Source organism: Mastigoproctus giganteus, chromosome 2, assembly GCF_048544385.1.
Source record: "Mastigoproctus giganteus isolate SK-2022 chromosome 2, ASM4854438v1, whole genome shotgun sequence".
Lineage (NCBI taxonomy): Eukaryota > Metazoa > Arthropoda > Arachnida > Uropygi > Thelyphonidae > Mastigoproctus > Mastigoproctus giganteus.
In genome coordinates this window covers 23,455,352-23,478,035 of record NC_143576.1, presented here as the reverse complement: position 1 = coordinate 23,478,035, position 22,684 = coordinate 23,455,352, and the positions used below count along the sequence as shown (strand labels likewise).

The 22,684-nt window shown below is 38.3% G+C and overlaps 1 protein-coding gene across 1 annotated transcript in view; it reads right to left on the bottom strand.

Moving 5' to 3' along the window:
• LOC150089222 (neuroendocrine convertase 1-like) overlaps positions 1-21,293 on the bottom strand; it is a 130,273-nt gene extending 108,980 nt beyond the window's left edge. Inside the window, exons 1-2 of the mRNA XM_090389914.1 lie at positions 21,053-21,293; positions 7,021-7,577 (exon numbers count right to left, since the gene is read on the bottom strand). Of these exons, the coding sequence (XP_090246040.1) occupies positions 7,021-7,577; positions 21,053-21,293 (798 nt within the window). The remainder of the gene's footprint in view (positions 1-7,020; positions 7,578-21,052) is intronic.
• Positions 21,294-22,684: the final 1,391 nt, after the last annotated feature.

The window sequence follows — 22,684 nt, the reverse complement described above, 5'->3', positions numbered from 1 at the left end:
GCTGCTCCTGCCCACCTGGTTAAGGAGGCGTCCGGCGTAGACCGGTATCAGGACGCACGTCCCTGGTGCTTGTTGCTTCCTGATAGCAAAGCTGCCAGAAACAACTAAAGAACACAACAAACACAGTATTACAGTGTACCACGGCGGAGTTGAACTAGCGTTTGGGAGCCGCCTTACTAAGATACTATACATGTCTACATGCTGAAGTGTGTTTACGGATTGCGTTGCATATTTGGTAGGCTGAAAAAACTGGGAATAACTCACGGAGGGGGCTCTCCTCTTGAGGTCAGCTAACTACAGCCTCGATTGAAGAGGATTTTAGAAAATTAGGACAATAATCGAACTCAGACCTCTGGAACGAATGAGAGGTGATGTGTCAGTCTCGAGAGGGTTGCATGGTTTTATCTCCAGAAAACGTTTAAGTTTTATTGCCAGCAAACAGACCATAGAATACACGAATTCACTAACGCTTCATTGCCTTAGTTGCTTTGACTTCTAACAAATGAGCCGATGTATCGGACTGACTAATCTTCCACAAAGGACTGTATTTTTATGATTATCGTTATTAGAATTAGTATTACAAGGTGATCGCCTCTTTAAAATCAAACCCAATAGAAATTTGGCAATTTCTATTTGTTGATGTTGCTATTTGGCGATCTCAAATAGCAACATCTGAGGTATGTTGTTATTTGTTTTATTAAATCACAGAAGATCTATGATATACGTGTTGCATTTCAATTTTTATTAAAAATCAAGAAGGAATAAGTAAAGCATTTTAAAACGTTGAGCGAATATTATGTTGTGAAGTATACGCAGTGAAGGGAGAAACCATTAATTTTTTTATATTATTAGTTAATTAGTTCCTTTTCGCTTCTATTAATCACAGAAAAAAAAATTAGTTAATTCAAGAAATAAAAATCGAACGCGCCTTCAATGTAGTGCACTGCGTACGTGCTAACTTGTTCACTACAACAACATATAGCAACAGTAGTTGATATAATGGTAGTGGCGTCAGTTTGGTATCAAGAAGAATGTTGTAGTAACATGTAAACGGTTTCTCTTACTCAAAAGGTTAATGTTCAAGATGAGTGTTAAAATGAAAACCTGAATACAATTGCAGGCAGCCTTACTGCAAAGTAGTCTTAATCAGAAAATAACAGTGAAAGGTGATGTACTTAACATTTTGTGCATGTTCTTAAAAATGCATTGCCAGTTGACAGAGCTGTGATGTTGCAGCCATATCAAGTCCCGTGGCTCAAGCAGCATCCCACCACGACCTTCAGGAACGAAGTCTAGTTTAACTTTCATTTATACTTTCGTTTTCAGTCAAACGATCCCAAGAAACTACACCAAGATATCAAAATGAAGCTCCCTGACTGAGGAAAGCCTTCAATTTGCCATGGAACATGTGAAGAGGGATAAGAATTGTTTTACATCTTCTCAGAAGTATGGAATTCCATACTTCTGGAATTCTGTGTATGTGAGCTCTGAAGATGACTAGAGAAAAGAAATTATATAGAAGAAAGAAGCGCGATACTGCTCCTCTTCCTAATTTGTGTCCACTGCCAAAGCGCGTGAAGAAAATAAACTGAATGACGAGACAATACCTCGAACGTGCCAGAAAATTGGTACTAGCATGTGACCGGCATGGAAAACATATCGGGGTTAATAATAGAATCATGGAAAAATGAGAAGAGAAATGCCAATTATTACTGTGGTGTGTAAGGAGAACTACTATGCCCAGGGCCGGATTAAGGATGAAATAGGCTCCGGCCATATATAAATTTGGGGTCACTTTAATATCTATATATATACACTACGTAGGTTTATATATATATATATATATATATAACTACGTAGGTTTTTAAATTTATATTGTGAATAATAATTCCTTGATAAAAATATAAAATAGGAGGTCAAAAATGTTTTATGTTTTTTGACTTGAAAAATAAAGTACTAATAAAAACAATTTTAGTAGAAACTTTTAACTTTATTTATAAAAAAAGGTATAAGAATAAAATTTAAACACTTAAGTTTAAATATGCTTTTATATTACATGTTTTCTTCGTTTATTATTATTATTATTAGAAAATTTATCACTACTTTCGAAGATATTTACACTGAAAATGAGCCCCTTCTTCGGGTGAGGCCCTCGGCCATGGCCAGTTTGGCCGTTGCGTTAACACGGCCCTGACTGTGACTGAAACGATCCCCTGGTAAAACTGGATTAAATGTATTTTTTTCCAAAATTAGAATGCACCAAACTTGTATTAATGCTATAGAAATGTGATATGATTCTCTATTTATGTTATTTTATAGCAATGAAAGAATTTATCTTATCCCAACCATACATTTTTTTTATTTTGTGAAAAAGCCTGACACGATATATAAATATCAATTACAGATTTGGAATCAACATCTAAATTATACAAGTTTACCTATTTGCATTTCTTTTAATGAAGACACCTTTTTTTAATCTATCCCAGTGTTATCGTTCCATATTTTATCACTGCTTTTGCTGGCGCGGCTTTTAATGAAGCCAATTACAAAGACCGGTCAAGTACTGTAGTTCTAAACTAGTATGAAAATCACACTACTTTACGTACTACTTTAATATGTACTCGTATGCTACGGAAGTAAAAATTCGCACTCAGAAAAAGTTTTTCCATGGATGATAATGCCTGCAATCAATGTTTCTCCATCGTTTTAATAACACGGCCTACCTAAATTTCAATTAATGCCTCGCGTCCAACCTATAAATCATATATCCATATAAAGGTGTTTCATAGCATGGACCATACTTGCAGTACCGATTCAATAATTTTTGATTCAATTCAATTCCAAAATCGATTCAACTCTGTTCTGTTCGATTCGATTCAATTCAATTCAATTCCAAAATCGATTCAACTCTGTTCGATTCAATTCAATTCAATTCAATTCCAAAATCGATTCAACTCTGTTCGATTCAATTCAATTCCAAAACAATGAAAAAAAAAGTTCATATAAACATGCATCCGATTATGGCTACGAAACTATGGCTCTTTGAATTTTAAAAAATGGCTACAGTATTTTCAATGGCAAAAAATAATAAGAATAAACAAATACACACCTAGTAAACCGTTTACGCGATTTACTGTACATCTTCTGTGTGTTTGAAAATTTCACGGAACAAATGTAGGAACAAATCTATAGCTGAAAATAAGAAAATTTCCCTAAAAATATGTCTCAGAAATATTAAACATTAATCATAAATTACAAAATCGTATAAAACAGCAAAACATTTTTATGTTAAAATTTATGTCATGAAAACGTGACTGTGTAAAAGGTTTTAAATAGCACTAAACATGGTAACCAACATCGACATCAACAGTGTATTATTACATCAATCATACTAATTACCAGTGTGGCGAAGTACGTTCTTCAGTATCGACGTATCTGTTACTCGAGTTTTGAGTTCCATGACAACTCGTTGTTTACAGTACGGCATTTGTCAAACTGATATTATGGGAGACACTGCACATCTGTTTACTTAGACGATGTTAACTCATATGATTTTAATTTATGGTGAGGTTCATAAGAACTCCATAGCTATTACTGTTCGCAGATACTCCGAAAAATTTCCAACTCGACGAGTGTGAGGGGGGATTTCGATCAATTGCAAATATTTTAGATCAAATACTTCATGCCGTTCAAGTATCTACAAGCACCAGATGATTGTCAGGTATCATAAATGTGTTATCGGCAAGCATGTGGAGGACATTACACGAACACTAACTGTACCCATTTCCACAGTACGCCTGTGCAAGAAGTGTTACCATGAGTACGAATAAATACAGAAACTTTTGTCAGTAGCTCATTTTACGTACACGTGATCTTCAATTTCTCAGCCATGTTCTGGTTAAAGATGAATCATGTTTTACAAGAAATGGAATTCTTAACTCTCGAGGCACTCATACTTGGGTGGAACAATTTGTGGGAACTATTGGAAGCCATACCACTCGAAAATCGGCAGCTGTGGTTTATGCATGACGATGCACCAGCCCACTTTGTCCATGCAGTTTTTGACGTTTTAAATACCGAGTACAATAATCGATGGACTGGTAGGAGGAGCAGCTTGAATAATGGCTACCACTGTCACCTAACCTCACACTCTTAGATAACTTTGCGTGGGGCCACCATGAAATCCACGTCTTCTTCTACGCATATTTTATCACCTAAGACGAACTGAGACCTCGCAGTTTGGAGCTGCTGAAACGACATTCTGAAATGATAGTCTTGAAACGATAAGACATGCTAAGAAATCGCAACAAAACATAAAACAAAACAGAAATAAATCTTTTAGATGTTTATTTCAGTTTCTTTTTTATGTTATGTAATTTTTTATTAATGTTTAATATCTCGTAAATAAAGACTTTTGAGCATACGTTCACAGGAACTTTTTTTTTCTTATTTTTAGTTGCAGAATACATTCTTACATTTGTTCCATTAAAATTAGAAACACCTGTGCGTATGTATGTATATACATACAGTGCGTAGGTGTATATATATATATATATATACATATGCGTATACATATTAAAAACTTGTCTGGACTTCAAATTCCTTTATGCCACAGCGGTTCAGAAACTATGCAAACTCTTTACTTTACACTAAAATTTTCTCTACTTCTTGAGTAACTAATTCTTGGAGTATGTGCTATTAAAAATATAGATTTGACGAACAAGTTAGTACAAAGCATCATTTTAGTTCGTAGTAAATCACCAAAATAGGTGAAATGTCATCGTTTTTGTTACATCTCATATTGTGAATGCCTTCACAACGAGTAGCCGTGATATTGCACTACCTCGAATAAGCAACGCTTCGCCAGTAGAGAAGACTAATGTTACCCATTCTCGGCGGATACCACCACCCAGACGGTGGTGGTATCCGCCGTTTGTAAATGTGTACGGGATAATTATCCACATCCCTGTCCCTATTAGACATAGAAAAGTGAAAAGTTAAAGTGATAGTAGGAGAGGAAGAAAAATAAATGCAGTCGAAAAAGGAAAGGGGTAATTACACCTCAAACTCACACAAGTAGTTCACTCATAAATCCCTCGAATAGGCAACGCTTCCCCAGTAGGGAAGACTGTTGTTACCTATTCTCGGTAATGAAGGATACCATCAGGCTCCTCCACACGGCACCGTTTCAAGGCTTGTTGACCTCCCATCAGTGGGTGGATAGGTAGGTATCCTGGTGATGCAATGAGTGACAAGCCAGTTATGAAGTATAACTGCGCAATATGAGCGATGCCAGACGGTGTGCGATAGTAAAGACTAAAAGGGGATTTGGGGCTGAAAGCCTCGGACTACGGAAATTTACTAGTACGTCTAGTTCTTCTTTATTTATTTATTTACAAACTTCTCACCTATAGGACACGCAGACCCTAGATTGTTATATAGTTGTTATCATTATCTAGGGTGTCTGAGAATTACAGAGAATCAATACAAAACGTTCACTAGTATTAAAATATACAGTATACGAAATTTGGATTAACAAAACAGACTAAACAGCAATTTCTTATACATAAACGGTTTAAGTGGAAATCAATATTGTGATTATCCAATACCTGAAGGAAACGAAACAGAGGATTTCCAAGCAAGTAGAGTACGAGGGACAAGGCAGTTAGAAATTAGTTTTATAACGATTCATTCAGGGTATAGTGAAAAGTATTTGTTCAAGAAGAGATGGAGAATCGATAATAGAGTCTATGATATTGTAGACAAAAAGAGACTAGTACCTCTCGTCGGTGGGCGGGTAGGTACCCGCTCCACGATGAGAAGCCAACAAACTTCGAAACGGTGCTGTCTGGGTGGTGTATCCGCCGAGAATAAGTAAAATTAGTCTTTTATGCTGGCGAAGCGTCGTTTATTCGAGGTAGTGCAATATGACGACAACTCGTTGTGAGAGCATTCACAATATGAGATATAACAAAAACGATGCCATTTCACCTACTTCGGTGATTTACAACGAACTAAAATGATGCTTTGCACAAACTTGTTCATCTAGTAAATTTATCGTAGTCTGAGACTTTTAGCTCTGAACCCCTTTTTAGATACAGATTAGTTAATCTATTAAAAAGCGCTGCTTCTCATTAGTGAAAATACTTGTTTACAAATTTTAAACATGAATTTTTGATGCTTAAGTCCAACGAGCAATAATATATATATATATATATATATATATATATATATATATATATATATATATATATATATACAGTAAAAGTACCTGTAAATAAATCAAATCCTGTCTGAACACTTCGTTCTAACCATAATCCTAATATTTGATTAAACCAATTGTAAACACCAACGAAATTCTAACCTCCTTAGTAAAAACTAATTTCGCAACTTACAGTTGCCATCTCTGGATGGACCCTACCAGAGATAAAATTATAAGCATGAAAAATAAAATATACTTTTAAAATTTACAAAAATATAGTGCTTCATATGTAAAAACAGCACAGCGTTAAATCATTAAAATGAACGAACAATGAAACGTTAATTGCATATCAAATGTCTCTTCTGCTGCTAGCATTTTCATATTTTCGTTTTCTAAAATTGTTTTCTGTAAACTTATCAAAAATCAGGATTCATAAATACTCGAGAATGTCTATTGGTCATTTTAACAGCAAGTAATAAGAAAAAATTACGCCAAAAAGTCTAAATGATTCCGCTAATATTTTCAACTCTGGATGCATATGTTTCTCCTAAATACGATTATTATTCAAGTTACAAAGATTTAGGAAGGGTAAAATTCAGCCTTTTTTAAACTTAAGTTAAGATAGGTTAATAATATAATCATTTGTAATAGGCATGTCTATTTTTTTTTTTACTTTTTAAACACACGAACACACTCTCATAACGATATGGACATTTCTTTTAAATGCAGAAACTTTAACTGAAATATATGATAAGAGTTAAATGGCAATGATTACATTATGATATATTGAGTTTCTTATATGTGATAACATAACTAACCTCTCCAAGATTACGGTAACCAAATTTATGAGCTAGGTCATTTGCGGCTTCGATTCCTCCAGTCATTCGGACCACCCAGTAATTCGTGAATTTCCCATTGCGGTCGTGGGCCACTACGCAGGTCACACAGACACCTATAGCAATCAAAAGCGTTCTTAACTCCATCAAGTGCTTCTCTTTTCCACTTCTTCCGATGATCTTCATATGTCTGATGAAAAGAACTCCGCTGAATGTGCAAGAGACTTGCTGTCGATCATCCGCACTTTTTATCGGAGAGCTGACCGTAGGCGTGGGAGATGAAGTGCGGATGGACGCACGGGAGTTAAGTGCTGCGCATTGGTTATCTTTGTTATCAACAGAACCGGTGTTTGCTTGAGCATTTTGATATCTATGAGAGAGCAAATAGGTGTATGTGAATTCATGTGCTCCTTGTGTGAACAGTTTGGCACTCTGCCGACCAATATGTGGATAATAAGCAACAGGTGGCAGGAGTAAATTCCCAATTCTTGCAGCTTCGAACAGCAGCGGAATAACTGACTTTCTCAAAGTGTAAGATGCTAGTTATATCGGGCTATTGTAATCTGGAAAAGTATTGCTACAAAATCTCATTCTATTTAAAATGATTATTTCTCTTTATCACTGTTTCAAGACAGGATAAAAGGAAAATCGACATTTAAAAAAATATCAGTGTTACTAATACGTTATTATCTTTGCATTAGATTTAATCCTACAGCACATAACAAAAAGGTAAATGTGTAGCGAGCATACAAACCGAGTGCCTGTCCCAAGACATGGGTGATACCATTAAACCTGAATAGTGATTTGTAAATTCCAGTTATTTTCTGCATTTTGAAGTGTTCTAAAGCAAACTTAATCTGCTATTTGGGCCGATTAACTTTTTTTCTGTAATTTCCATAGGAACTGCTTCACAGATCAGTTAATATACTTACTACTTTTGCTCATTAAGTCTCAGCACAAGATTAACACATTGCCTTGCGTTCTAGAATGGAAACAGTGACACGATGTTGACATGGATAATGATGGGCATTGTTAAATTCAGTAAGTCAGTGAAAAACATTATTATTCAATGGGAATAGGCAGCATTTCATTAAGTATGCTGGTTAGCTAATGACAGAGAGCCTTCTCTTTTCGCAAGCCCAAATCTAAATCTTAAACAGATCGAACATATATGGCAGAAGTTACCAAACTTTTATACCACGCTACCCCCCTCCAAGTTCCAGAACAAGTGCAAGTAGAGAGATTTGACCTAAAATTCGGCTATGGATATACATACTTTTATAAATTAATTATATGCTTCAGTACATTTAATCTCAAAGAAATAAAATACGAATAATATAAATAAACAAAAACGATTCGTACCTGGATTAGTCTGACCATATTTTGCTAAAAAAGTGCTTCATAAAACAACAAGTACCCCCTCCTCCAAAAAAAAAAACAACAAGTGCCCCCTCCTCCAAAAAAAAACCAAGTGTTCCCCGAAGGGGGAGCGAGCTCCACACTTTGGGAATATCTGTATTTTCCTCTATGATTTCACAGCTGATATACGTAGTCAGCAAATAAATAAAACGCAACTCATTTTACATAGAAACCTATACAGGATAAGCTTCCATAATATGGAATGCCGAGTGGGGGGGGGGAAACCCAACAGAATAAAACATATATTTAAACTACAAAATAGCCAAACTGCAAAAAAGGTATTAAAAACTTCACTTTTAAGGTAACACCAAATGCTTTCCGTGACAGTACATGGCTTTGGCAATCATTTGAGGATGTCTGAGTTTGAACACCGTCGGAGAATGGAGATATTCTTAAAAGCGTCTTCAGTCGAGGTTATAGTTAACCCATCTCAGGCGGAGGAACTGGATTTTCAGCCCGCATAACACGAAAATTGGCTCGTGAACACATACTTATATAGACAAAATGCAATGGCTCCTAAGATGTCAACATGCCATAAAACTAACAACACACGCAAAGTGCTCAATTAACAGTGTCGAATCCGATTACCGTGCATACTTCCAAACAAACACGCTACACTGAGCCATCTATTTCGCTACGCAGTTTACATACTTCGATTACACAAAATTGAAAACCTTTTCCCAAACAGGAAAATATTTCCACAGAATTTCTATTTCTATTTAAAGCGTTAAATTAGTATACTCTAGTGTACCAGTGTATACTAGCCATGGAATGACAGGAAAAAATTATCAGTAGCAACTGGAATGCTATTGAAGACTAGAAACGACATTCAGACAATATAAAACTTTCATAGTTGTATCAAGCTCATTATCTGAGATCGAAATATGGAGAACATTTCTGCTGTTAAGGCTAAATTAAGCCACATGCAAAATGCTTACGTCTCATCACACACAGATGTCATTTCCTTTACTCACTGAAAAATATTCTTCTTAGTTCTGCCATTCAGAAAATATGGAGTATTTTATATGATTGAGGATTTGTATTTGGCATATTTATGCCGAAAATATCTCTAGTAACACAAGAAGTGATACGAAAATGTTATACAGGTGAATATAACACATGCAAGTTCTGCACATCAACTTGACAGTGAAGCCGCTTTACAAGGGGCAACATATCTACTGTGGGATACTTTCGGTTACAGAAACCGAATCAGACCAGTCTCCCGTGGGAGTAATGATATACGTTGGCTAATTCCCCCCTCCCCCCCATTTCATAAGAGGAATGGAGATGATATATTCTTTTTGGATCTCTTTTGGATCACACGATTACCAATTCTGAAAAAAAAAATCAGAATTGATGATGAAAAATAGAAAAATTAAAGACAGGAGCAGGAATGAATTTCACAAATTTAAAAAAAAACAAAAAGAAAGTGCTATAGAATTGAAGAAAGTTAACCAGTCTGCAAAGCACAATATGTCAGATGGATGCAATGGTCATCTTGTCGAATCAGCGCTGGGGTTAATCGTTACTATTTTGCAAGTGAGTGGAGGTCCTGTTAAAACTGTTATTACAGTTTTTTCAACTATTGTGTCATTTCAGGTAAATTTTGTTGTCCAGCATGGTTTAGGCGGAATGAAGCGTAAGCAGATTTATAAAAACTTGTTTAATAAATTAGAAAAAAAAAATAATTACGTAGCTCAGTTGTACATTGTGAAGATCATGGGCTGTGTCCGGATTGCTCTTTTTCTTTAACAGGAAGCGCTAAGTAATATTTTATACAGTAGCATGAGATTGAATGATTAGGTTGTTTTGGATAAATATCTATCATGAGTTACCAGAATACCATGTCTGTAAATTTCGTATGTTCAGTGGTCTGTTTGACAGTTCGCAGAATGAAAATTCTGAGTTTGTATGAAAAGGTTAGTTATATTAGATGTGTGTTAAGCGCCAAAGCAACTATGGTTGTGAGGTACGAATATATTATGTCTATAGATTACGTATATTTTGTGACCGATTTGCCAGTTTACATTTTTACAGGATCAAAAACCCATGCAACCCTCGCCCGAGAAATTTAGCCATCTGTGAAACGATCCCATAAAAATTTCTCACAGTATTGATAGGATTCGAACCCAGGCCTTTTCCAAGGTGGGTGGAGGACGGCAATCATATCGACTGTGCAACCCACGAAAACATCGTTTGAAGATGTCACTTAGAGGTATTTATCGTTAGGAATTAAATTCATAAAATATAACTGAATGGGATTAGTTTACCTACATTCAAAGAAATACTCAGTATTGATGTCAAAGTAATTCGAAAAAAAAACCAAAAAAAAAAAAAAAACCATGATGGATATGCAAACATGGCAATTGTGTTCAACTCGGATCTTGCACGTATTATCTTTCAATATGATCCGTTGATTAGCAAAAACGGAAATTTGTGAAGTGAACTGGCTTTGTTTGTAGAAGACATGGTGCGCGTGTGTGAGACAGAGAGAGAGGGGCGCGACAGGAAAAAATGTGAGACTAAGCTCCGAGTTTATTAAGATTGAGTTAATAGACGAAGACGTTTCAAAACGGATCCGGATTTCCGCTAGGACAAAGGCTTGGTTCTCTGAGAAAATGAAGATGGTGATTTGAAACAAACAGGGCTCCTTTACGAGATAGAAGTCAAGACCTAGGGAAGACATTTCTTATAAAGCGTTCAGGGCAAAATTCGTGCAAATCAAAAAAACTGCCGATTACAGGATAGTATTCAAGAGGCTGCAGAGTGGCAAAAGAAACAATGAAAAAAAGTAATTACAAACAATTGTTGATGACATCTTCCAAGTATGGACAATGTTAGAGCCTTTCAACAACTCAAAGATGATCCAATCATGGATAATCTCATGCAGTGTGAGATTATCCCAAGACCAGAATTAAATACTATATCGCTCTCCAAGGAAGCCCACCAAAATAACTAACATAACGAAAATAAAGCTATTTTAGGAAGGAATGGATTCCCATTATTTTCACTGGTGTTCAAAGAAAGTGCATCACCCCTTAAAAAATTGTAATTGTCGTCCGAATAACGTAAGTATATGGGAATATTTCTTACAGATTGCATCAGATAAGATTGACACCCGTAGGTGATGACATAATATTGCATCCGCTGTTACTTTCAGCTATATAAGCAAGCCCTGCAAGAGTTGCAGTCATTCCTTGCTTGTGCAGGATGGCGAGTTACGTGCAGTTGACGCCACGAAGAAAGAGTTGCTTTACGTGAGGAAAGATCTTTTCCCGTCATATTGCTTATACAGTGTCTTGTAATCAGTCGACAGTGAGTAGATTTCTTTCCAAACTCAAGAATACTGGTTCTGCTCATAGAAAAAACGGAAACGGACACAAACGAGTCTCTACGCCAAAACAGGACCGCGCTTTGAAGCGCTTATTCCTTAAAAACCGTCAAGCTTCTTCATCTGAGCTGAAAACAGAATGGGAAGAACATACAGGAGTGGTAGCAAGTGCAGTAACAGTCAGAAGAAGCCTCTTCGAAAATGGACTTGTAGCCCATCGTCCTAAGAAGAAGAACCTCCTCACACAAAAAATGAAAAAGACCCGATTAATTTGGTGTAAGGAGCATGTGAAATGGACTCCTGAGCCGAAGTCCGTCGTAGCCAAGTGATCAGGCGCGCGGGTGCATAAGTATACGTGCCTTGAGAGTAGTAGTAGCGGCATGTGATGCAAGAAAGGAAGTGTATGAGCTTATGCAGCATCAGCCAAAAAAAAAAAAAAAAATCGCACCATTCCCTCCAAATGCCTGTCCAGTTCATCATTAAATTTATTTGAACAAACTTCCTGGAACAAACTTCCATCCGACAGATGGAAGTTTGTTCCAGCAATTAACCACCCGCTGGCTAAAGGCAAATTTCCGCACATCTATTCTACATCTGTCTTTTCTTAATTTGAATTTATGCCCCCTTAGGTTCGTAATCTGAACAAGTGGAAGGATCCCATCAGAATTCAGCGTGCTCAACCCATTCAAGGCCTTATACACTTCAATCAGATCACCGCGCAGGTGCCTAGTCTCCAGCCACTGCAATTTGCAGAACTTAAGCCTCTCCTGGTAAGAGGATCCCTTCATTCCCCTCACCAATCTTGTTGCCTTTCTCTGTACACGCTCAAGCAAATCGACATCCTTCCTAAAATGAGTGACCCGGGTTCAAGCCCGTGACTGCTGAATACGGTGCTGTTTCTTGTATTCACTCTACCTTGTGAACTTCTCTGACCGCTTGTCAGATAGCAAATAGCAAACTAAGGTCATATTGCTCCGGGAATATGCGGTGGTCATTCCCTGACCTTTTCCGCATCCTTCGTATTTGGTGGTGACGGGCTCGAACCCCCGTCTAATCAAGAAGCATGTGCTACGCACTGCTGCTCCTTCCCACATGGCTACGGAGGCGCCTCCTCTGACCGCGTGGTCGTCCCAGAGTATAAACAGAAAATTTATTTATTTAAATTGATCCCAACCATTAGAGACCATTTCAGCCTACCAAGTAACTGCATCTTTCAGGACGACTCTGCTCCTTGTCATCGAACGAAAAGCGTAAGTAGTCAATTCTGTAGTTATTTTAGCTTCATTTCTGCATTAGAGGTTTGACAGTAATGTGTTTACATTTGTTACAGGTGTAAAAATGGTTGGAGGAACGGTCCATTACAACTTTTAGCTGGCCAGGAAACAGCCCGGGCCGGACCTGAATCCTACAGTTCTGTTGGCATCATGTGGAATCTGCAGTTGCCAGAAAGAAACCAAAGACGCTTCGTGAACCTCAGGAAGCCGCAATTCGTGTTTGGAACCACGAACTATCAGTTGAACTATTCATCTTCAGAAATTGATCTTATCAATGCCTCGACGGTGTGCTGTCATCAGGATCAGAGGCGATTCAACTAAATATTAGTTTGCATCTGATGAACTTTTCATTTTGTTTTCCATTTAAAATGATAAACTGAAGCAAATTGAGGCTTCTGATAACATTTCAGCAATAATTGTCGTGTTTACCAAAATTGTTGTATAAAGGTTGCAAATGCTCATTTTGGAATATTTTGAGAGCACCCGTCAAATATTACTTAGCTTTACCTTAACTATTAATAAATATCTTTTGTTTATATTTCTATTTGTGATGCTGGTCATTGATGTAACATACCATCGCGAAAAAGGGTTAGAAATGTGAAATTAGTAGGTGATGCATTTTTTTTGAACACCGGTGTATAATTCAGGTTCGTGTGACACGAACCTGAATTTGTAATTCATTTTTTTTTTTTGCTCTTTTCTTATCTTTCCTTTCTTAATTGTTAACTTATTATAATCGCTTTGTTTTCTTCGATATCAGGATTTTTAAGTGCTACTTAAAACAATAATCTAACTAACGCCCATCATGTTTTGCCTACCACATATGCTGGCGTGCTTACTAACAGCCCTTCTAGTTATACCTACGTCCCATCTGGAGATATACAAAACTCCCTCAGTCCAGCAGCCAACCCCGCCCCATATTCCTCAGGATGCCGCCGAGCTACCAATATTGATCGCCCTCCCCATCATGCTGTTATCACTAACCAGGCATCTCTATCCCGCCAAGTAACAGCCTCCAAATCTCGTCTGACACTGGCCGAGAAATATAATATCTCCGTCGTTCCCACCAGAGCCAAGATCTTCGCCTCCAGATTTGGACCTGGAACCTCTCCTGAATCTATTAGGAGAATGTTTATTAAGGAGCATAACCTCTCAGTTCAGGTTAAACGGCTTAAAAGTCGGCAAACATCCTATGCCTCCTTCCTTATAATGTGCTCACCCGCTGTCTACAAAAAGGTTGTAGATCCTGCCTCTTGGCCCCAAGGAATATATATCAGACCATTTTCTGAGGAAAACAGACCCCATCAACAATCTCAACTAACTCACCCTCCTCGATAGCAATCAAGGCCTCAAGGAGACAAGTATGAATGCTCCACGCTCCGGGTATCGTCTCAAAATGTGCGCAGCGTAAGTCGCAATTATACTAGTGGTGAACCACATCGGCATCATCAAACTGATTCCATCAGCCTGCGATCACCAGTAACAAACAGTTCGGGAATGCTCATCCCAACATGGGTCACGATTCGACGAACTCGAAAGCCTGACATCAATAAAAACAAGGCATGTGCCTTAAGAAAGATCCCCCGGAATTATGCAGTCAGAGTCTTGTACCAGAATGTTAGAAGCCTTCGCAATAAGCTGGATACCGTTGACCAAATTCTCCTCGCCAGTGATATCGATATCCTCTGTGTCACCGAGACTTGGCTGGATAAAGACCAGGAATATTTTATATCCTGTGTTCCAGCTGGATATAAATCTGCTTTCACTTCCAGAGTTGGGCAAAGAGGAGGTGGTGTTGCAATTTTCTTTAAGAGCTCACAAACCTCACTCATTCATCAAGTCTCTAGCCAAACATCAGCATACGAAGCGCTTGCTGTTACTCTCAGCTACCATAGGGTTCTCATAGATGTAATTGTTATATACATACCCCTAGCACCTTCTTACGAAGCCATCCATGAAATATCTAACTGCTTCATCCTTCAGCCTTGCACTTCGTCTGTGGAGATTTTAATCTTCCTCCTCAGCTAGCTAACTTTCAGCAAATGCTCCTATCAAACTTATCTTGTACAGGGTTACAAATGATCAACGATCTCCCGACAAGAGGTAACAACCAATTAGATCTCACCCTTGCTTCTTTTCCCTGCACACCTGATTACCTGCCAGAGACTTATTTCAATTCGGACCACAAGCCAATTGGAGTTCTTTTACACATACCTGCTCCAAACTTCAATATTGTGAATTCGACTAATACCAAAGTAATAGTAAGTCCCAGGTTTTTGAGTATTTCTAAATGTGTTGAGGCTGCCTCTGTCATCCCATGGACAGTCTTAGAAAATTGTGACCTAAAAATTGCAGTGAATTTGCTGACTAACTGGCTTAAGACTATTGCGACATTTGCAGCATCAAAAAGAATTTCCATCATGCCTCGGTCCAAAGCATGGTGGACTCCCCATCTTAACATGAGCTTCAAGTTAAAGCAGCATCTGCACAAAATGTGGAAGCAGTCGCACAGTATCCATGACAGGATAGCCTACTCCAAAGCTCGCGCAACATTTAATAAGCAGAAGTCAAAAGCAATTAAGCATTATATGGATAGAACCCTTCGTAGCGGAAAATGTCTCTACTCTGAGCGGCCTTCGGATTTCCCCCAAAATCTTGAACCTGACCAGTGGCTTGACTTCATATCTAGATTTGCTTCGAACACGGAACAATGTCCTGATCTTCATACTCCAACAACCAGAATCCCGCCTGACACTCTGTCGGCAGTATCAATCTCCAGGGAACAGCTTATTGCTGCCATTAATTCTACATCAGCTTCTGCGACAGCAGGTGCTGATGGAATCCCCCAATTCATTATTAAATGTCTCAGCCCATATATTTTGGACCCCCTTCTAACTATTTTTAATGCTGTTTTGTCAACCCACTTCTTTCCCCAGCAGTGGAATATCTACCTTGTGAAGCCTGTCCCCAAAACTCAATCTCCTTCACTTCTTAAGCATTACCGGCCAATCTCCAATGCCTCAAGTCTTCTAAAGCTCCTTGAGAAGGTACTTCTCCCCGTTCTAACTAAACAACTTCTTCCACATCAGCCTCCTCAAATCCATTACTCCCTTCCTCATAGATCCACTGTGACTAACCTCTTAGCCACCACCAGCTCTATCCTCTCTGCATTTGAATCCCAAGCAGAGCTTGCAGTCACCTGTGTAGACCTTGAAGCAGCTTTCGACTCTATAAACGTTCCTGCAATGCTGAAGCTACTTTCTGACCACTACCAGATCAAGGGAGATACTCTACAGTTCCTCACGTCACTCCTTCGAAACAGAATAATCCAGCTTATTGTCCATGGGCACATATATGAGCGAAGTATCTCTTCAGGCGTGCCACAGGGTGGTGTCTTATCTGGGCTCTTATTCACAGCACTTATCTCTCCACTTGTTGAGTCCAGGTATGATATCTTATGTTATGCAGATGATATAAAGCTCCTCACACCGATTTCTCCATACGATGATCTTCTCATGATAACAGGATCAATTAATACTACACTGACGGAAATTGAAAACTACCTCAACCAGTTCGGATTAAAAATAAACCCAGAGAAATCTGAATTTATGATATTCTCTTTAAAGAAATCGCCTTCTTATATTCAACCCATTCTGTGTAATTCTCCAATTCCCATCGTCAATAAGCATACTGATCTCGGGGTTGTGTTTGATCCTAAGCTCTGCTTCAGTTACCATATAGACAAGCTCCTCACCCTGGCAGCTCGACTCCGATGGATTGCCAAACAGCATCTACATTATATAAATGAAGTCACAACTACTAGAAAATATATAAAAACCACTGTATACTCTCCGCTTTTATATGCTGCAGAGATATGAGCATCAGCTGCCACTAGCACAATCAGGCCACTTTTTTCTGCTGAGTACTGGCTCTTAAAATGGGCCATAAACAAACACAAACTTTCCCCACAGCTAAGGACAACTGAAATGGCCAGCTTGATTCAGATTCACAGGCTCCCCACGCTGATTTGGGTGAAACGTCTTACCACGACTATCAAAATGATGGTTGGCGAGATTTCGGCACCATCATTCTGGGACCTGTGCTCATGGAGAATCCCTCAGTCTTCCCTCAGAGCGACTCCAACTCTATGCCCACATCACAGCCGTCTCCACCTATCTGACAGGTTTCTGCCTTTTCAGCTACTTTCGTGTGCCCAGTCCTTGGATGCTGACCTTAACAAGTTCGCTTCTGACAGGGAATACAGATGTCGCATCCTTGAATTGTACTTCCCTGTTCCTGATCCTTCTCCTCGAAGCTCGTCTTAATGCTGCAAGCCATCAATAACACCTGATGTGAAGACAGCATACTAACTCTTCAGTATGACAGTTAGTAATGATGGACTAACTACTCCTGTTCAGTGCAAAGAACGTTGCCTGTTCATACTACTATATGTATATGAAATTATCTGTTTCCGCCAATATCTTCTTTATATATTGTATTGTAAATAACTGTATGATACTTGGAATTTGCAATTGTACTTCCGCATATGCATTTCTTATGTTTTATATATCAACGTTCCCTATTTATATTGTATTATTACTGTTAACCCCTGGCCTGGTGGCCGTGAAGGGCAACATTGCAATCTATCGAATTGTATCATTATTATTATTGCAATAAAGATTTCTTACTTCATACTCTTCAAACAGCCTTTCTGATACGATCTTTCTCTTTTCTATTACTGCCATTATTAACAACATTGCTAATAGCTGAAGAAACTTTTGAAAAAATTGAATCGTTGCCTTGAAACATGTAAAATTTTAAAATTAAACTTGCCAACGGCCGAATTGTCAACATTGTGTGTGACGTCATAACGCTACTAAAAGCTATCAGGTAGAGTCATCGTTGTGGTATATGCTGCTTAATTCAAGAGTGACGTGCCTAGGCCTGGTCTTTGAGACAGATCTGTCAATCACTTTGTTGCAGTATGACGCATAAAAGTTAGCCCCGCCTTGCGGAAAGCCAAAAGTGTGCACGTGAAAAAGCACCATTTTTCAAAATATTCTTTTATATATAGAAGAAAGTTGCAATTGGAATATTATCGTTACTCCACATTATAAGAAAAATCAGCAGAACAGCATTTCCACCCGTGATTTAGTCAACAGACTTTATCAAACCTCTCATCAAAATTAGAAATCCGAAGTTATTCAAAGACCCATTTTATATTATATACCAATTTTAGATATTAGAGACACATTAATTAGTTTTTTTGCTACTAAAGATTGTTAGGGAAGTTATCCACCAAGAATGAATTGAATATTGTTACAGGCATAGAATACCTAGCCAGCACAATTTTCTTCAAGCGACATAAAAGATTGCAGCCTTCTCTGGCTCCTATTTCCCTCTAAAGAGACTGTCAACAAAACGTTGCTTGTTTGTTTGTTATTTGGTTTTTAGGAGCATTAGCAACTAAGGCCATATTGCTCCGGGGATATGCGGTGGTCATTCCCTGACTTTTCCGCATCCTCCGTATTTGGTGGTCACAGGCTCGAACCCCGGTCTAATGTTGTTGTTGTTATTTGGTTTTTAGGAGCATTAGCAACTAAGGCCATATTGCTCCGGGGTATGCGGTGGTCATTCCATGACCTTTCCGCATCCTCCGTATTTGGTGGTGAAGGGCTCGAACCCCGGTCTAATCAAGAAGCGCGTGCTACGCACTGCTGCTCCTGCCCACCTGGCTACGGAGGCGCCCCTGTTTTTATGTATCATAGTGGGTATTTTTTTTTTTTTTTTTTAGAGTGTACGTATTCTGTGAATGGTTGTATGAATGACAACTAAGTGGATGACAATCTTTGGACGCGATGGAGAGCTCTTGCTTGGATGTTTCCTTCTTGAAGTATGTACGATCGTTGAGTGATAAGAGTGTATGGAGCCTATGCAGCTGTCTGTCACGTCGGGACTGTCAGTCTATGTTAGTATGATAGTCTATGTTTTATACTATGAATAGTAGTTATGGTGGTTTGCAGCTCTCAATTGCGTCCAGTCGTCGGACTTCATTGAGAGCTTGCATCAGTGTCATTTATAACATCTTTCTTCAGTAACATTTTTTCAAAATTTAAAGATATAAATTATGTGTCCATCTGGTGAGTATGGGCTTGGCACACCCAGGGTCCTGAGCTGGATATCATCATTCTTCTCTTTCTTGGTGATTCCCTTCTACTTTTCTCTCTCTCAGCGTAAATAGAGAATTTATTTTTTTTGTCTGTTGCAGTATAAGCCTCAGGCTTCCTTGCACCATATAGCTAATAATAATAATTATTATGTATGTTTAACCATAAAAATATAAGTTATCTGTCTATTATTATCCTGAATATACAAATTATAAGTATAAATGTGATAATGTGTGTGTGTTTTTGGGTGCATGAGTGTCTGCTGCACTATACTGTGTGCGCGCGCGCAAATGTAGGAATAAATGGGTGTATATATAAATTTGTATGTGAGTGAATGTAGGTATGCATATGTCAATAAGTGTGTCTTGTGCTGGGTGGGAACTGAGTCCACTTAACGTGCAAAAAAAAAAAAAAAGTGTGCTCTCCTATTCAGGGTACTGTATTGAGTGGGTTAAGTATGTTAAAATGGGAAATGAATGAGAATATCCTTTAGGTGTTAACTATTATACCCTGAATATATATAACAAAATTAAATTAGCTATTCTTGCATGTTAAGTTGTATAAACGTGAGTGAATGTTAGGTCACCTGTGTACACAATGCGGTGATCGAATAAATGTTTAATGATTAGTATAAAAAAAAAAAAAACCGATAATAGTTGTTATATTTAGGTGGCAGCACCTGTGTCCTGTCTGTTTGTATGATGATGTAAGTAAGATGATAAATGCGTGAGAGAATGTTGTGTTATGGGGTATTTTTCAGTCTGTCCCTAACTACGAATATCAAAAATTATGTAATTATTATTACATTTATTATGTGTAAATGTAAGTAGGACAGGTGTGCAATTGGGTTGAGTGTGTTTTATTTTAATTTGTAAGATGTAAAATCTTACAAATTAAAATAAAAATATGTGTTTTGCTAGAAGTAAGGTTAAAGTTTGAAGTGAGTTCCTGCCAGTGAAACATGCCCCACACCATACAACCGCCTCCACTGGCCTGCACTTTTGCTACCATGCATGATGGATCAAGAGCCTCATGTTGATGCCAAATCCGTACATGACCATCCATGGTGTGGAGTAAATAACGTGACTCATCCGACCAGCACACCTTCTTCCGATCTTCCTAACGTCCAACTTGCATGCTCTTTGCTCCATGCGAGTCTTTTACGTCGATGAACCTTTGTCATGAGAGGATGCCGTAGAGGTCGTCTGCTGGTATAGCCCATATACGACGCATGGTGATCCCAAATATTGTTCAGGGCTGGCCCATGTTGTATTTGGTAGTCAACTCTTTAACAGTGCCGCGCCTGTTCGACTGTATGAGTCGTCGGACCCGGCGCTCATCTCTAACATCAACCTTTCGCCGACTTTGCAATTTTGCCGTCGGGTCGTTGTTTGACCATTTTGACGTCACATTCTGGCATCACCACTTGTGCAGGAATAGCTTGAGTTCTGGTACATTTTAACTACGGTGACTCTCGAACACCATGCATGTTCAGCCGTTTGGGAAATAGAGGCACTAGCTTGTCGAGCACCCCCACAATCTCTCCTTTATCAAAGTCCGATAAATCCTTCCTTTTACCCATCACGCTCGGAATTTTACTACCTACTGAACCACTGACACCTTACCTATGCTACGTAGGTCGACTAACTCCGCACTCTCGGACCTCACGTGGTCAACGGGTCGCATTCAGTTTTCATAGGGGTGATCATAATTCAGTGATCACTCAGAGTATTATAAATAAGATTATGCTATATTTTATCGGCAGAATTACATTAAATGTTCAAGCTTTTACTTGTTTTGTGCTGATTTTCTAAACTATTTACATAACGTCCTTCCGATATAACGACCGTTTTTCTCATTCCCCTGGGGATCGTTAAATAGAGCTTCGACTGTATGTTGTTGAGGTTCAAATACAATCGAGTCAATTAGCCTTCGCACCTGCATAAAAATCACTGGTTTGGTTGTGTCCTCCAGTGGGACTACAGAGGCCATTTCTTCTGTTATCTTGCAATCTTCAACACCATGTACAAAAAATGGTAACCGGGCTGTAGCAGTGGTATCCATATTTTCACTGCAATAAATAAAGCTTGAAATTGGAGGCTTTCAATTTTAGAGTATGCTCAATACCGGACTCATCATTACGTTCAGCCATAGTTTGCCGAGATAATCTATTTTTGGAAAATTTAGTTTTTTTTTTTTTTTTTTTTTTCTGGGCACATAATATCAGCAACACAACCAAAACAGTCTCTGATAATTCCGCCATCGGAAAATGGGGTTTCGATTTTTTAGCGAGGATTTCTGCCACGGCATAGCTGGCTATGACAAGGAATTCTGCTATGGGTTCATAATTTTGAAGAATGACTACTGAAGAATGAATAACTAAAACGAGTAGTGCTAACCGGGGTATGCCTGTATATAATTATTAATCATAAAATGATACTTTTTAAAGATTAATAATTATATACAGCCAATCAGTTATACAAACATCAGTTTTTATAACTGATAATAAAAATGATTTTCATAGTTTAAATGTTAATTCTATTCGGTTAGTGTAGAACTTTAACTCCATTTAACGCACATGATGAATCTAAGCCAGTGGCCAGGGCCAATCCCTCCGTACTCTAGAGTCCTAGACTAACTGTTCTCTTTCGTTCCAACATCGTTCTTGTGTTCATTATCAAACATTCTTTTTTCGGGAGTAGTTTCTTGCTTAGCTGAAATTCAGGTTAAATTTCCAAATCAGTTGCCGACTTTTTTTGCATCGTCCAGAAGGCGTTTAAAGTTATCATTTGTTCTGCGTCACTGGGGTAGCACAGTGGTTACTGATTGTAACCACTGTGCTCCCAACAACGGATGGAAAAGGCCGAGATTCGAATCCCGTCAATGAGGGAAAGAACTTTGGTGAGCATTTTTCACTCCATGGCTGAGTTAGTCGTTTTCAGCGAGGATAGCAAGGTCCCACCCCGAAAACTCCGGTTTTTCGTCTAGAAAAACAGACAAACTCATTATCATTAGCATATGAATAAGAAAGCAAGCTTATACGCATTAGCAAAAAAAAAAAAAAAAATCCAAATTCACCTATCCATTCCATTCAAAAGTTTATCTAGTTCTTCCTTGAATTTTTTGAGCTATCAACTTCCACAATGACAGATGGAAGTTTGTTCCAGCAGTCAACCACTCGCTGGCTAAAAGTAAATTTCCACACATCTATTCCTGCAACTGCCTTTCCTCAATTTGAATTTATGCGCCCTCAAGTGTGTAACAGGAGCAAGAGGAAGAATCCCATCAGCATTGAGCTTGCTCAAACTATTCAGTCTCATACACCTCAATCAAATCACCTCGCAGATGTGATTTGATTGAGGTGTTGCTCTCGTTGCTCTTCTCAGTACTAGTCCAGCAGCACTACATCCTTCTTAAAATGAGACCTGCAGACCTGTATGCAGTACTCAAGGTGT